The sequence below is a fragment of the Ochotona curzoniae genome, unplaced genomic scaffold, assembly GCF_017591425.1.
Source record: "Ochotona curzoniae isolate NIBS_2020 unplaced genomic scaffold, NIBS_Ocur_1.0 contig_66, whole genome shotgun sequence".
NCBI classification, from domain to species: Eukaryota; Metazoa; Chordata; class Mammalia; order Lagomorpha; family Ochotonidae; genus Ochotona; species Ochotona curzoniae.
The window spans coordinates 20,655,938-20,672,847 of NW_024466512.1; the positions used below are offsets into that span (position 1 = coordinate 20,655,938).

The 16,910-nt window shown below is 48.3% G+C and overlaps 1 protein-coding gene across 3 annotated transcripts in view; it reads right to left on the reverse strand.

Moving 5' to 3' along the window:
* Positions 1-16,910, reverse strand: part of WBP1L (WW domain binding protein 1 like) — a 60,071-nt gene that overhangs the window by 26,881 nt on the left and 16,280 nt on the right. The window contains exon 1 of one of the 3 annotated variants that reach the window (XM_040992194.1): positions 6,054-6,261. The exons of the other annotated variants lie outside the window; for them this stretch is intronic. Within the exon in view, the coding sequence (XP_040848128.1) occupies positions 6,054-6,080 (27 nt within the window). The 5' untranslated portion in view covers positions 6,081-6,261. Of the gene's footprint in view, positions 1-6,053; positions 6,262-16,910 lie in introns of those variants that run through there. 3 annotated transcript variants of the gene reach the window in all.

Below are 16,910 nucleotides of genomic sequence, written 5' to 3' on the forward strand. Positions count from 1 at the left end.
CAGACATTGCGCTCACTTGGGGAGTGAATCATCAGATGGAAGATTTTTCTCTCCTCTCTGTATATCTGACTTTCCAATTAAAATAAATAAATAAATCTTAAAAGAGAAAGAAAGAAAGAAGTCTTCAATATCCAGGAATTTTGTCCCTGGAAGACTGAAAAACTTCAAAGAACTTTCTCTCAAGTCTAAAGCCTTGCACATAAAGATGAAAATGGACTTTGGGTGATTTAGACAAGTGGGAATTTGGCACGTTATCAGAAGCAGATCAGAACAAATCCAAGCAAGTCACAGCAATAGGAACCTGGCTTGAAATAATATGGTCTGATTTTAAGTGAATGGTATAGTTAGGTGGTTGCAACAGAGTCCCTGTTTTCTAGAATATGGATCTCTATATTATTTTTCAAGAAATGAAATCTCAAATCCAAAGAGGCTTGGTCTTAACTATAGCTAACACACAAAATGACTATCTGTTCTTGATATGTCACAGCAAGAAATCAAGATTCTAAATATCAGTTAATATGTACTTAGAATGCAGCAGGAGCCTCACTGACACAGCACAGCCCTGCTCCCCACGGCCCGGAAGCTGGCTTCCTAAGCAGGGCTGACTGCTGAGCGGTGTACTTCCTCCCCCAGCACTTCTCCATCGGTGCACTGCTGATGTCTGCAGTCAGAGGACTGTTCTGTTGTTGGGTGCTGTCCTTTGCGTTTCAGAGTGTTTAACAGCATGCCTGGCGTCAACTCCAGAGAGGCCAGTAGGACCCACCCCACTCTGCTCCCAACATCTAGACAATGCCAAATATCCCAGCAGGGGCGTACGCAAAACTGGCTCCAGCTGAAAACACTGCTCTAGTTAACTGTACCACATAACTGTACGCAGACTGGCTTCCATCATGTCTTAATACCTTATGGGCTCCCCACTCAGGTTCCCCAACAGTATAGGACAGATGTCAAACCTTAGCAAAGAAAAAAGACCTTCAGAAAGTCTTAGCATATCACAAACACAACAGCAAGGCCATCAGGAGCAGGAGTGGCTCTGCAAGGGTTATGATTTCTGCATGACTGCTCACACACCAACCTAGGATCCCCAGCACCATCTGTGTCTGGCCCATGTGTTTAGAACTTCACACAGAGGAGTGACTACAGATTCTGTTCGGGCCAGCAGCTTGCCCCAGCCTCCTCTGAACCTTCCCAGCTCACTCCAGAACCACACCCAGGGGGCAGGAGGTCACAGGTATCACACCAATGCTTGGTGGCTAACTAGGGATTCGTAAACCCTTGATAAAAACCACATGACACCCTGGGCAGTGTCAGAAACCGACTGAGACCACGTGTCGTGTCACAGCTCAGTAAGGAGTTCCTGAAATCATGCGCCCTAAGCAAAGAGTACCAAACAACAATAAACACTGGGGCCCCCTTGACACAAAGCCCAAGGGAACCAGTGACTTAGATGCAATATGGTGCCCATACACCACAGGCTACTCTCAGGAAAAGAAGGCAGTGTGTCAGTCCTGCCATTCTCACGGCCACTCCCTAAGTTACCTCCAAGGACTCACCATTTTCCAGCAGCCTGCCCTGCAAACCTCCTGGGAGGCTCAGAGAAGCAATGGCTAAAGAGGGGCACAGATATGGCTAAGCCAGGTCAGATTCAGGGGGACCTGAACTCACTGTTGCTACAAATTCGCAACCAACAAAGCAGGCCAAGCACTAAGGAGGTGGATAACTAAGAAACCAGCATCTGCATGCTATGGAATTACAACAGCAGAAGGGATTTAACAGCAGTTTTTAAAACAGGCCTAACTTACTCTTTTCGTGCACTAAAATTTACCTCTTGAAGAAAAAGGGGTGGGAAGAGGGTGGGTCAAACTTGTGGGATATCACTGGGGAAGTGGCTGTTTTCTTTGGCTCTACTCTAGATACAAATTTCAAAATCAACTCCAGTACAGATGGGTTGGGGGAGGGGTATCAAAATTTAACCTGAAAGGGCTTGGGTAAGCACTACTTTTTTCATCTGTAGGTGACAGTGGGGAACTAAGGTGTACTGTGCTGTCACCACAGTTTTACAAATCAGTTACAGTAAGCCTCTGGCTTCCACCTTTGCTGGTACAAAGTGTCACTTGATGTATGCCACACTGTACACAGCTAATCCTTCCTGGAAGGATCTTGCTTAGTCTGTCCTGACCCAGCAGGGTCATACTGACAGGGAGTCCACTTTGCCCTCTGCAAAGAAAGGTCTGCAACAGACCTAGGAGGAGTACCAAATCAGGGGCACAGGCGAGGGCACAGGGCAAGAAGAAAGGACCTGCCCTCTGGCTCCAGAGATCTTCCCCCTCGGGTTCCAGTTGTCTTAAAGATAAGACCTTCCTAAAAATAACACTAATAAACAAAGAAAAAATCATAATAAATGTATTAAACAATAAAAAAGACCCTCTACCTTACGGTGGTTGTGTGGTGTGATAAGAACACACGAGGTCCAATGTTTTGCTCTTACCTAGCAGTTTAGAGTTTGAAATGGAAAGAAGCCATTTCCCTCTCCCCCGTGCCCTGTCAGGGCTCCCAGCTGCAGCCTGGGCGGGTTATCACCACAGCCTCGGTAGTGTGCGCCATTCTGAGGAACACGATGGCTAACCGAGTCTAGGTTCCATCATGTGGCCTTTCCCTGCACCCGACACCCACGGTGCCACCACTGCTCCCGCCCACTGAAGTCCAGCTGCAGTGGAGCCTCTCTTGACACCTCCACACCTCTGCACTCTGTTCTCACCCCCTGCACCGTGTCCCAGCTCCCCAGACACTTATCCCCTACCTGACTGACTGTAAACCCCTTGAGGGCAGGTGTGAAGATAAACCGCTTTGTAAACTCAACATGGTAGAAGAGAATAGGTGCATAAAACATTTTAGAATACTGATCACACACACACACACACACACACACACAAACAGATCAATGCCACCTGTATCAAACGTGAAAAAGAATTCATTTGAAGCTGCAGACTTAAAAATTTGGTTGTAGTCTTGTTCTCTGAAAATCAGTAATCCTTCTGTTAGGCCAGTGGACTCTGTCTTAGTCAGAGAGCCTATTTTCTACTCTTACCAGGTAAGGAAGGGACAGGACCTCCCAACTACATGTTACTTCTTACAGCCTGCTCTGCGGTGGCTCTCTTCTTCTGACCTCTAGCTCCCTTAATCACAAAGACTATCCTGTGGTCAACCCGCAGCTTCTTCTTCTTCGCTGTCCCTGCAGGAGGGAGCAAGGCTATCTATCCTGTGACCACACATTACCAAGCCCAAGGGCCCGTGTCTTCCTCCTCTGGTGAGCCAAGCCCTTATCTTGCCTCAGGGAAACCCAATCCTGAGGCTCACAGAGGAATGCCAGATTCCCTTCTCATCTGCAGGAGAAAACAAAAACAACCCTCCCAGCCAGCTTTGCCTGGAATGCTCCTCCCACCACCCCTGCTCAGATGTCTGGTAAACTCCTACTCATCCTGCAAGACTCAGGATCAGATATCACCTTCTCTGGCATTCCCAGCCTGGCCCCTGGGCCTTTCTCTACAGCACTCTCTGAGCACTGTCTTGTCATTATTTCCAAGCCACTAAACCCACAGGAAACTAAACAGGACCCAGCCCCACAGAACAGACATCTTAATAAGTCTACACCAGAGGACCTGTATGATTTTTTCTTTTTGTTTTTGAGAATGACTGCATTAGAACATAAGCTCTTTGGATTTCCATCCTCTGTGCCAGCCTACCTCCAGGGAGTGGTGTCTCCCCAGATGTGGCTACAAATGGCAGAGGCAAGCAATGCCTCACCCCCTACCTCGGCTGGCTAGAAATAAAGTGTGCCCCAACAGACACAGAGCAATGTGGTCTAAATAGCAACAAACAACAAAAACAGGGCTTGGCAAAGACTGAATCCAAAACAATACAAATTATATATAAAAAATTTCTCTAGTTAAATGAGAAACCCTGAGCAAGTAAACACCATCAGATAACACCACACAGGATTACCATATGGAGGAAGGAGAACAAAAATGAAAAAGCAAACATTCCTATCATGTAGGATAAACTAATAGTACATTTTTGTATCATGTTTTAAAAATAGAACTATTAAGTAACATTTAGAAGGCAGGCTCCAATACAGGCCAGTTACAATGTCAGACTCAGAAATGTTAGAAACATACAAAATTATAAAACTAAAACAGGCAAGGTTAGAATCACAGAATTCAAGGAAGGAAAGGGTTTCAAGATGTTTTTACTTGGCTCCTCTCGTCCCTGTGTGTTCTACATGATCTGCCCACCTCCATGTGTATTGTAGGTGATGCCTCACTGCCTTGAGTTTTCTGGGTAACACCTCCACTTCCATCTCCCTTCCCTTTCTTTCTTTGTGGCATGTGAAAACATAATGCCATTTGTCACTTCAGTCTTCCAACAGGAAACTGTTCAGAAACAAGACCTAGATAAACCTGCCATGGGGCCTCCCAGCCCTCTATTCTCCATCAGAGTCCTTAAATTAATGCTACTCACCACTTCATTATCTCCACTGGCAGAGGCCTAGGCCTTCTTGCCTCCTCAGCACAGGAGACTAACAGCATATGTTACAGGAAGAGTCGGGACCACTAGTACAACTCCTCCACCTCTGCGAAGGCTGGGGGGCTCTCTCCGTTCTAGTTTGCTGTACCTCTTGTAGTGCTGCAAGCTTTAAGAACCAGGAGAGACAAACAGAAGTTTCCTAAATGCCTACCCTCTGCCTGCCAAGGTGCTAAGGTTTTGCACCCATTCTTGAGAGAGCCTCTTATTATGTGCATTTCACATTTCACAGAGGCGGCTCGGCAGTCCCGCAAGTGGGTACACCCCAGCCCACCCCAGGGGAGCCAGGACACACCTCTCTCTGGCTCCCCTGCCCTGATCTTTTCACTACTGAGGCAGCTTGTCCTCAGTCCCTGCCTGCTGACATAACCCGGATCCACCTCTACACTGCTCAGCGCCCTCTCCTGGGCTCTCTCCAGCCCTGGGTTAAAGGACAAAGGATGTGGGTGCTCACAATGGGACCCAAAGCTGCCTATTAGCTGCATCAAAGGAAGACTCTTAGGACAAACAGGGACATTAATGGAGACACTTACTTTATTAAGAGAATTTTAGGCAACACAAGAGATTGGCTCACCTAGCAAATTCCTCCCTCCCTTTAAGGGCTCTGGTCAGGCACCTTCATGGCTTTTTCTCGGCCAGGGCCACGCAGAAGAGAGAGGCATGTGTGACTGTCCCCCTCCCTCTTAGAGCTCCACCAGCCACCACTGGTTACACTTACACATTCCCCTACAGACATGGGAGCTGACTCTGAAGTCCGGGAACAAATAGTTGGCAGCAGCTGTGTTCTCAGCGGACAGCAGCTGGTCCCTTGCTACTGTGCTCCTATTCCACACTAGGCGGCTGGCTAGAATTGAAGGCTCCTGCTTCAGGCAGCTGATCAGCAAGCGACCTGTCCAGGGGTCTGCCTGTGCGGGGGTCTCTGACTGTACAGGGGTCTGCTGGCCAGAGGAGGATCCTCCACACCCGATGTTCCTGAAGCGTCCAGGGCTATCCCCAGCCACTCACCCACCCACAAAGGAAGCCGGGCTTTAGGAGCAGACCCTACACCCCTCACCTGTGAACCCTCAGGACTAGCACTCTCTGCTGCCCAGCCAAACCAAAATGGAGAAGGAATAAAAGGGTTTTTAGCAAGGCTCCTTCCTGCTTTGTCTCTCCACCTCCCCAGCCTCACCCTCAACTGCTTCCCCCATAAAGGTTTGAAAAGGATTTTATAATGTCTAACAGAAAATCCCAACTAGGCAACCCTTGGGGAAAAAAAAAAAAACACCTCAGGGATGTAATAAGAAAGCAGTGGCTCTGGAAGGCAGGAACAAGCAGCCAGCAAGAAGGGAAGCCTAGACATTTCTGGGTAGGAACGGGCCTGCTGGAACTGAGAGTCACTTTCTACAACATTCCCTCTACCCAAAGCAGCAGTCAGTACACCGCCCCTCCCCCTCCCGAACACGCAAGACCGGCAGAAGCAGTTCAATTACCTGTCTAAGACCCCAAAGGAAAGGCATCCTGCAAGAGCATCGTCCACACTAACGTTTGGAACAAAAGGCTCTGAAAAGTTAAGGTCTCGCAAGGAGCCTGGCCTCTGGCGGGCCCCGTGGGCTCAGTGCGCCCAGGGAACCAGCCCTTCCGCGCAAAGAAGAGAAAGTCAACAGTCCTGGGACCGAGTAGGCAGCTCCCTCCTGCTCGCCTCGCTACTCCCCCCGCCTGGCGCTGACCCACCCCCACCTTCTCGTGACACATCTCAGACGCAGCAAAGCTGAAGCTGTCTGCCAAGAGGGAAATGACATCAGTTCAGGCACAGCAGAAAAAAAAAAAAAAAAGAGGGGAAAAAAAAAAAACTTCAGACAGCTGCTGTGGAATATTAAGGAAGATGTGCAGTAAACCCACCACACCCGGGCCCAGGCCTGAGCTGGAAGCTGCAGAGGCGTGCACCAGAGGGGCTCTTGTCAGTTGCCATTAGCCAGGCTCAGCTCAGCACAGAGAAATCAAATTTCTAGACCTACAAGGAGCTACATTTCCCTGAAGGAGAACTGCCTCTCTGGCTCCCAAGCTGTTGCTTCTCCTCGAAACACAGTCACTTTTACACGTCTATCCCTGCCAGGGTGGGCATTTAGTGAACAGCACACTGAGCCTGGCTGCCCCAACTTCCTCTAGGAAAGGAGGTACAGGAGATGGCCTGCAGACACACCTTATCCAGCTAAAGGCAGGACACACTACCTTGCACACAGACCTTGCTTCCACGGGAGAGTTTATAGTTCATAAACAAACTTTAAGTGTACAAGTGCCAACATCTTTCTTCACTTGTCTTACAAAAGGTACAGCAAGTGCCACCACAGTCTACAAGTTGCCAGTAAAGCAGATCATCTATATTTAAACCAACTTTGCTTCGGGAAAGTTCACCACAGCAGGTTTGCTGAACTTCCTTCCTAACTTTAGTTCATAGAGAAAAAAAAAAAAAAAAAAAGCCTTCTTTAACAGTAAGCTTGAACAAAAAGCAAAGCTCCTGGGGCTGAAGCTGCTCTGCTTTTCTTTACTAATTTTCATTTTATCTGAAAAACAGAAAGATACATACCTATACAGAAAGAGAGACAGATTTTTCCATCAACTGGTTCACTTCCCAAATGCCTGCAACAGCTGGGGCCAACCCAGGCTGCAGCCAGCAGCCAGGAGCCTGGAACTCTACCCAGGCCTCCCACACACGGCAGGGACCCAGCTACTGAGCCATGATCTGCTGCCCACCGCCCCTCCCAGGGTGCACATCAGCAGGAAGCTGAGATTCAGGGGCGAAGGCAGGACGAGGACCCCAACACCCAGATACGGGATGTGAGCATCCCGAACAGCTGCTCACGGGCGCACCAGTTGCTCTGCTCTGAAGTTGGAGTTTTTCTCTGGCCTGCCCATTCTCCTCTCACATTCTCACTTCAAGAGCAACTTTCCCCAGGTCCACCAGCAAAGACAACACGGGCAAGGGACGAAAGATCCACGTCTGCATTTGCATTTGGCAAAGTGACTGGGGTGGAAAAGTCTTTGGAGGAAGTGCATGAAATCAAAGTTGCTTTCTAGTAACTTTTTGAAATTTTTTAATTTTAGGGACAGAGAGAGATGAGAGAGAGCACTCCCATTTGCCACTTCACTCTCCCAAATGCCCACAAGAGCCAACCAGGAACTTAGCCACCTGAGCCATCCACTGCTGTCTCTGGGGCTCTATAGAAAATGGGAATGGGGCCCAGCGTGATGGCACAGTGGTTAAGATCCTTGCACGCCCGGGATCCCATATGGGCGCCAGTTCTAATCCCGGCAGCCCCGCTTCCTTTCCAGCTCCCTGCCTGTGGCCCGGGAAAGCAGTCCAGGATGGCCCAAAGCTTTGGGACCCTGCACGCACGTGGGAGACCCAGAAGAGGCTCCTGGCTTCGGATCAGTGCAGCACTGGCCATTGCGCTCACTTGGGGAGTGAATCATCGGATGGAAGATCTTCCTCTCTGTCTCTCCTTTCTGTAGATCCACCTTTCCAATCAAAATAAAATAAATCTTAAAAAAAAAAAAAAAGAAAGAAAATGGGAACGGTAAGTTAGAGCCAGACTTCAAACTCAGACACTTGGATATGGGATATGGCATCTTAACCCATGTCTTCACTGCTAGGCCGAACACTCACCTCTCTAATGACTTCTTAGGCTACAAATCAATTACATTTTCCATGACTCAAGACAAGTATATCTCAGCTTTCTTTTTACCTTTTGCAACCATTTTCTTTTCAGTGACATTTATCAAAGACCCCTGAGGCAGGGGCATCATGCTGGACATGACTCCCTTAAATTAGAAATGACTCTTGCCAATTACTACCTATAACCACCACCCAGAACAATAAATTAGCAATGCACAGCACTTACTGCACTGTGAGGTGCCAGAAGTACTTTTTGATTATCAGAATTCAACCAGGCACGTCATGTGCTTGCTGCAGGTTCCCACTGATGGTCAAGGTCACACTGACACCCCTGACAAGAAAATGAATGTGCCAAGCCAGCTGAGCCATTTCCTCGAGGCTCATGGAAGAATGGATGACAGCCTCATTGCTATGGGGAAGAGCAGAGGCTGCTGGGCGGCGGAGCAGCTCCGGCTACTGCAGGTGTTTGGAGCCTGCAGAGGCAGCCTCCAGCCCATTATGCCTTCTCACCACAGGGCCAGACATCCTGCCCCCTCCCCACCTGGCTCAATGCCAGGCAGAGGCTGGCTCTCTAGGTACAGCCCCTTCAGGAAGAACCACTAGGCTACTTGCAACCCCCCTCCTAGCATTTCCTCAGTTTCCTGGCAACAGCAAGAACCACAAAGCAAGTGCAATACTATTAACTTCAGAGACCAAACTAGAGGGAAGAGTATTCTACCACTCACGGGCAGCTCTGTTCAACCCTGAACTAACAAGACTGGGACCAGCAGTTCTCCAGGAATGCCACAGCATAAATGCACGCATTCATTCCACACCCATGGACGCCTTCAGTGCATCAGGCACTGTTCCCAATCCTGGGTTACTCTCGAGACAAAAAACACTCCAGGGCCCGGCGTGGTAGCCTAACAGCTAAAGTCCCCACATTGAAAGCGCCAGGATTACATATGGACACTGGTTCATGTCCTGGCTGCTCCACTTCCCATCCAGCTCCCTGCTTGTGGCCTGGGAAGCAGTCCAGGATGGCCCAAAGCCTTGGGACCCTGCACCCGTGTGGGAGACCTGGAGGAAGTTCCTGGCTCCTGGTTTTGGATCAAAACCAGCTGTTGCAGTCACTTGTGGAGTGAATCACTGGACAGAAGATCTTCCTCTCTCTCTCTCTTTCTCTCTGTATGTCTGACTTTGGAATAAAAATTAAAAAAAAAATGTTCATGGGTGGTGAATATTATTTAAACATCTGGAGTGCTTCAAAAGATCACCCAGTGCAAGGCTTTTGGAGGTTTTTTCTTTTTTTTAAGATTGATTTATTTTTATTGTAAAGTCAGACATACAGAGAGCAGGAGAGATAGAGAGGAAGATCTTCTGTCCAATGATTCACTCCACAAGCGGCCGCAACAGCCGGTGCTACATTGATCTGAAGCCAGCAGCCAGGAACTTCCTCCAGGTCTCCCACACGAGTGCAGGGTCCCAAGGCTTTGGCCCGTCCTCAGCTGTTTTCCCAGGCCACAGGCAGGGAGCTGGATGGGAAGTGGAGCTGCCGGGATTAGAACCGGCGCCCATATGGGATCCCGGCGCGTTCAAGGTGAGGATTTAGCCACTAGACTACCACGCTGGGCCAGAGCAATGAACTTCTAATAATTAACTGCAACATTACTAGAATTAAAAAAAAAACTAAAATGTTCAATCTAAACTCTCATATATGCACCTTAAACTTTCAAATCCCTCGGTAATGAACCACCCTTTCACAGATCCTCCTTAAGACATTGTTTGTCATCAGTATTTTGTTCTGCCGTTTTTAAGAAAAAGATTTATTTATTGGAAAGTCAGATATATAGAGGTGGAGAGACAGAGAGGAAGACCTTTTGTTCAATAGTTCACTCCCCAAGTGACTGCAACGGCCGGTACTGTGCCAATCCGAAGCCGGGAGCCAAGAGCTCTTCCAGGTTTCCCACACAGGTGCAGAATCCTAAGGCTTTGGACCGCCCTCAACTGCTTTCCCAGGACACAAACAGGGAGGTGGATGGGAAACAGGCCTGCCGGGATTAGAACCCTGCCATATGGGATCCTGATTCATTCAAGGAGAGGACTTTAGCCACTAGGACACCACACCAGGTCCTTTTGGTCTGCGTTTACTGCCTTTAAGACCAGAGACTCCTGGGGCAGACGTTGTGCCTCAGCAGGTTAAATCATTGTTTTGTTAGGTTAAATTGTACTGTGGAACACAGGCACCCCACATCAGAGCTAGTTGAAGTCCCAGCTATTCTGCTTCTGACCCAGCCTCCTGAAAACACATCCTGGAAAGCAGAGGATGACAGCTCAAGTGCTTGACCCATCCCCCTCCAGTGTGGGAAACCACGATGCAGCTCGAGACTCCTGGTTTCCTAATGCTGGCTGTCGTTGTTTGGGGAGTAAATCCTCAACAGAAGATACCCTCTCACAGAACCTCCCAACCACATCACTCTGCCTCTCAGGTAAATGAAATAAATATTTAAGGGAAAAAAAAAATCCCTAGGTGCAAGGTAGCATGTAACACAAAGCATTACACCTAATATGATGGTATCATATGCTCTGAAAAAGTGGTTCTAACCATGGAATCTTTCTAAACCACTTCTTGTCTGCAGCCCGAGACCACTTCACTGAGCACTGTGATCCCAGGGTAAGGAGAAAAAGCAGAACTGACAAATTCAAGCATTCCCAGCAAAGCGAGTTCATTTTCTCCTATATCCAACAAATAGCGCCATAATCTACCATGAAGTAGTCAGCTTGTAGGATCTTTTTTAGTTGGGTTTTTTTTTTTAAGATTTATTTTTATTGGAAAAGCAGATCAGATTTATGGAGCAAGCAAGATAGAAAGATCTTCGTCAGCTGGTTTAGTCCCCAAGTGGCTGATCTGAGCCAACCCGAAACCAGGAGCCCAGAGCTTCTTCCGGGTCTCCCAACTGGGTACAGGGTCCCAAGGCCTTGGGCCATCCTCCAACTTCCCCAGGTTACAGGTAGGGAGCTGGATGGGAAGCTGGGCCACCAGGATTAGAAACGGCACCCATATGGGATCCTAGCACATTCAAGGTGAGGACTTTAGCCACTAGGCTACAAAACCAGGCCACCAGCAATATCTTTCTTAGAAATTTACACCTGTAATCTTTAAATTTTGGGACAGGGACAAAAATAGATAGCTTCTTGTTTGACTCTGAACATGTACCAGTATGTCCTAGGAACTCATCTAACCAACATCTCATTCAATGCCACCACAACCCTGCAATGTGACTACCACCATCCTACCATTCAGCTGCACAAACTAAGGCACAGGGCATCTCTGTAACTTGTCACTAAACTGGCTGTGGCAGAGCAAGTACATGAACACATCTGGTCCCAAAGGCTACTCACAACAAGAGTTCTCAGTTACTAGGTCAGAAATTACCAAAGTGTATGTGGGGGGAGGGTAATCTGGCATCGTGCTGATGTGGGTAAAGCCACAGAGTCCCACCTGCTGCTCTCTGATCCAGTTCCCTGCTATTATACCTGAGAAAGCGGCAGAAGATGGTCAAAGCGCATGAGGTCTACACAGAAAACTCCAAAACAGGGCCCGGTACAATAGCCTAGTGGCTAAAGTCCTCACCTTGAATGAGCTGGGATCCCATATGGCCACCAGTTCTAATCCCAGTGGCCCTGCTTCCCATCCAGCTCCCTGTTTGTGGCCTGGGAAAGCAGTCGAGGATGGCCCAAAGTCTTGGGACCCTGCACCCATGTGGGAGACCCGGAAGAAGCTCTGGGCTCCTGGCTTCCACCTGAGTAACTCAGCTCCAGCTGCTATGGCCGCTTTGGGAGTGAACCATGGGATGGAAGATCTTCCTCTCTCTGTCTCCCCCTCTCTGTATATCTGCCTTTCCAACAAAAATATTAAAAAAAAAAAAAAAAAGAAGAAGAAGAAGAAAAAAAAAAAAGGAAAACAAACCCCCAAAATCTTCTGGCTCCTGGCTTCATTGTAGCCATTTGCAGCATAGGCCAGTCCTCTTCTGGTAACTCTATCTTTCAAAATAAAAACAAAATGGCAGAGCTACAAAGAGATGGCTGGAGCTGGCTGGTTTGAAGCCAAGAACGTGTTCTGGGTCTCTCACATGGGTGCCAGGGCCCCAGCACTTGGGCCATCTTTTGTTGTTTTCCCAGACACATTAGGAGGGAGCTGGATCAGAAGAGGAGCAGTAGGACTCCAACTGGTGCCCATGTGATGCCAGCATAGCAGGTGGTGGTTTTTTGCACTATGCTATAGCGCCAGCCCCAACAAATAAACTTTTTTAAAAAGAGGAAAACTATAGCTAAAGGTCCAGAAGAATCTTACTAAAGATGGCCGGTGTTTGACAAGACTATTTAGAAAACAGTCAATGTGCACCTGTGAAAGACTTGTTCTGGGGTGTGGAGCCCCCTGACTCTCACTCGAACCCATTTTGAACAGGGGAGTTCTTCCAAGCAAATGAAGAAAAAGATCTAAGGTTCCCATCTGTTCCCAGCACATGTTAGAGCCCTACACCAGGGGCAAGCTAGGGATCTTCCTAGGCCTTGGCTGTCAGGTAGCCTGGGAAACTGACACATGAGGTGGCCAACTGAGGCTGAAAGAGAACTGTGTCATCTTTTGGCACAAAAAATCTGAAGAAAAGGGGCTTTTGTCAGAACAGGACCACCACTGCCAAGTTCCCAGCATAAAAGTCTCCAAACTTAAGAGCACTTTTTCTCCAGGAGTTTGGAGTCAAGGTTGCTAGGCAGTCTGGAGACGTACGTGTAAGATAAACACCATCTCTTACCTTTCTGAGCATTCAGGCACAGACTCATTCAAAGGCCTTAGAGCTCTGACTCCATCACAAAGGGCAGTGATACGGACCCAGAGCCCACACCAACATGAGTGCCACAGTAAAACCATAACATCCGGAAGTCACAGAACCTGAAATGAGTGTCATGGGATGAATGCCATGGGATGAACCCCGGATCCACAGTGGAACTGGCAGAACTAAGCCACATAACATGGCAAAAGGATCCCTGCTGCCAGAAACCCACACCATTATTTCAGTGGCATGCTGGACACAGAGGCAGACGGGCAGCAGGCCTGCCGGGGCAGGCACCCACACGCCCCTCCTGGTTTGTGAGCAGGACGTGGCGTTCTTGTAGCCACAGGGCTCACTTCTGCCGCAAGGCATCCTTAGTAAACACTCTGTGGCTGCTTTCCTACTTGGCGTGTCTTTCAGGGGAGAAAAGCTGGGCCTGCAGTATTCACGCAGTCACGGGCTCAGCATCAACGCTGTGCTGAGGGGAGGGGTGGGCATCTTACAGTTTATGGAGGAGAAATGTGTCGCCACCCAGCAGTGACACTAAAAAGATGAGACACACTCCTGAGGGTCTGGGAAAAGCTGGAACCGCAACCAGACCCCTCACTGCCAAAAACGGCTGCGTTTAAACCCTTTTCTCCACTGTTCCTGTCCCCATTGGTCTAAGCTTTCTTCCCCACTTCTCCAGCCCTCTTTCCGCCACCCTTCTTCCCATATTTCTTCCTATACTTTCTGCTGCATTTCTCTGCTCTTGTCCCCGTCTCTTCATACTGCTCCTACTGCTTCTATGCCACTTTTGTATCCCTCTGACCACTTTTGTCCATTCTTGTACACCTTAGCTTTTCCACCCGAAGATCTTAATCCCTCTTCCCCTCTCTGCTGCCCCGTTCTTCCCGTTCCGTCCATCGTTCTTTCCCCATCTTTCTCCTCATCATCACTCTCCTCTGTTGCCCATCTTTGTCCGTCATAGTCTCCCTGCATCTTTCTCATCGTTGTCTTTCATCCGTCCCAGTCTTTCATCCGCCTGTCCGTCCGTCGCAGCTTTTACAACGGCTACTTTTATATCATTCTCCACCAATCACTTCTCCCCGTGGGTCCACTTGGCACTACGTGATAGGCCAATAACAATGACATAATCGCAGCGAGGGCATTAGCCTATCCCTGTGACTTCCTGTTTACCTGCTGGCGATACCAACTACGCCTCCTGGCCATGGGCCAGCTGCTTACAACGGCCCTTCCCAATCCCAGGAGCAGCTTTAGAACCCCGTTCCCCACAGAAATAGGCATTTCAGTAACTTTAAGTAGCTAAGGCAAGGACACGCGCCTTGGTGGTGGTGGAGTCAGCATTTCAACCAGGACTGTGTGACTCCAAGATGACTCAAACATTCAATAAGGATCTGATCTTCACAGTCAGTCTGACCCACCCAGCATTTGTCCAGACGATGAAGACAAAAATGGACTTTTGAATGAACCAGTCCTGCTCTGAGAAATTAGTTTATTTAGCTTTCCAGTTTGGGAGAAAAGATGAGTACATACAGAAACAGACACTGGCAGCCCATGACAAATATGGAAAGGAGGAATGGAGACAATGAAGCAAGAGCTCAAAGGACATTGGTGAAGGAGGGCGAAGGAAAAAGCGTGATCAACATATGAGAACTGGGCCCAGTGCTGCGGTGCACTAATTTAATCCTTCTCCTGCAGTGCCAGCATCCCATATGGGTGCCAGTTCAAGTCCTGGATGCTCCACTTACAAACCAGCTCCCTGTTAATGTGCCTGGGACCCTGCACCCAAGAGAGACCCAGAAGCAGCATGAAGCCCCTGGCTTCAGATCAGCTCATTTCTGCCTACAGTTGCCAAAAGTATGGAAAGGGACACATGAGAAAGGGAGTAAAAGGGGAACCAAAGATCAATGGGGGGGGGGGGGGGGGGGGGAGATGGCTGGAACTGTGGCAAAGCAAGTAAAGTCCAGCAACACCAACATCCCTCACAGGCACCAGTTCAAATCTGCCTGCTCCACTTTCAATCTTCTTGCTAAAAGCAGCAAAAGGTCGTCAAAGTGCTTGGGTTCCTGCACGCACATGATGAGCTCAGAAGACACGCCTAGTAACTGACTTCAGTCTGGCCTAGCTCTAGCCAATGTGGCCATCTGAGGAATGAACCAGGGAATGGAAGGTTTGTTCCTCCCTTTAACTTTGCCCTTCAAATATATAAATAAAAATTTTAGAGAGATTTGATTAATTTATTTGAAAGGCACAATTGGGTGGGAGGGGACAAAAAACGGGAGAGAAGGGGAGAGAGATTCAATCTTCCATACATTGGTTTATGCCCCAAATTTCCTCAACAAGCCAGAGCTAGGCCAGGTCAATGTTGGGAGCCCCTTCTGAGTTTCCCACATGGTCTAAGTACTTGGGCCATCTTGTGCTGCTTTCCGAGGCTGGATCTGAACCAGCTCCATATGGGATGCCAGTGTCACAGGCGGTAGATTTACCTGCTATGCCACAATGCCAGGCTGAATAAAACAAATATTTACAAAATCAAATAAAGATGGGTGGGAAGTGGAACAGAGAGACCCACCAGCCATGCGTGCTCACTGAGTGCTTCCAGTTAGGATGTTTTTCTTCCCGATGGTTCTGGAAGCATCCAGGAGTTTTTATTTTACTATGGATCTCAGGCCCTCATTCCGCCTTTTAATATTTGCTTTAAAAAAATGATAAATCTTGGGTTGGATTTTTGAAAATTTACCTACCTATTATTAAATGGAAGGCAGAGTGATACAGAAAAAGAGAAGAGATAAAGAAAAAGATCTCCCATCTGCTGACTCACTCCCCAAATGGCCACACCAAGCCAGGAGCCTGCAACTCTATCCAGGTCTCCAACACAGGTGGCAGGGGTCCAGGCACTGCTGCACTTCCAGACACATTAGTAAATAACTGCTCTGGAAGCACAAGAGCCAGAAGTCATTACTCTAACATGGAATGCCAGCTGTCGTTCCTGCAAGAGATAGTTTAACCCACTGTGCCACATTGCTGGACCTCTTGGCATTGATTTTGTTCTATTATAGAAACTGGGGTAGCGTTGGGAAGCACAAAGCTTTTTCCATGTCTTCCATGTGGGTACTGGCGGCCAAGGCTTTGGGCCATCCTCCACTGCTTTCCCCAGTCAAAAGCAGGGAGCTGGATCAGAAGTGGAGCAGCCAGGACATAAACTGGAGACCATATATGGGATGCCAGCACGGCAGGTGGAAGCTTAGCTTGCTATGCCACAGTGCTGGCCCCATAGCCTTAATGTTTTAGAAGGATAAAAATAAAAGTAGCAGAAGCTCTAAAACTAATTTACAGTACTTCCTAAGGTTTCTGCTTCCTGTTTCCCTGTCCCCTAACAAGAAACTTCTGGGGCTGCTAATGCTGGTTGGACTACCAGCTCTTCCACTTCCAATCCAGCTCCATGCTAATGGCCTGAGAAAGCAGCAAAGCATGGCCCAATTACTTGGGTCCCAGTACCCACATTGGAGACCCAGAGGAGGCTCCCGGCTCCTGCCTGTAGCCTGGTCTACCCCAAGGCATTTAAGTCATTTGGGGGAGTAAAACAGCAGGTGAAAGGTCTCTGTCTCCCCCATTCCACCTCCGTAAACTCTGCCTTTGAAACAAGTAACTAATTCTTAGAAGAAAGAAAAGAAAGAAAGGAAGACAGACCCTTAGTTAGGTGTTAGTTGACAATTATTCCAACATATTTATTACCTCCATGATAAAGTTTCTGCCATCTCAAGAGAGTACAGGGGTCTCTGAAACATACCCCTGAAGAGCAACGGGCAGTCACTGGATCTGCAATGTGGGCTTCATTAAGTACAAAACAACCTTGTTTG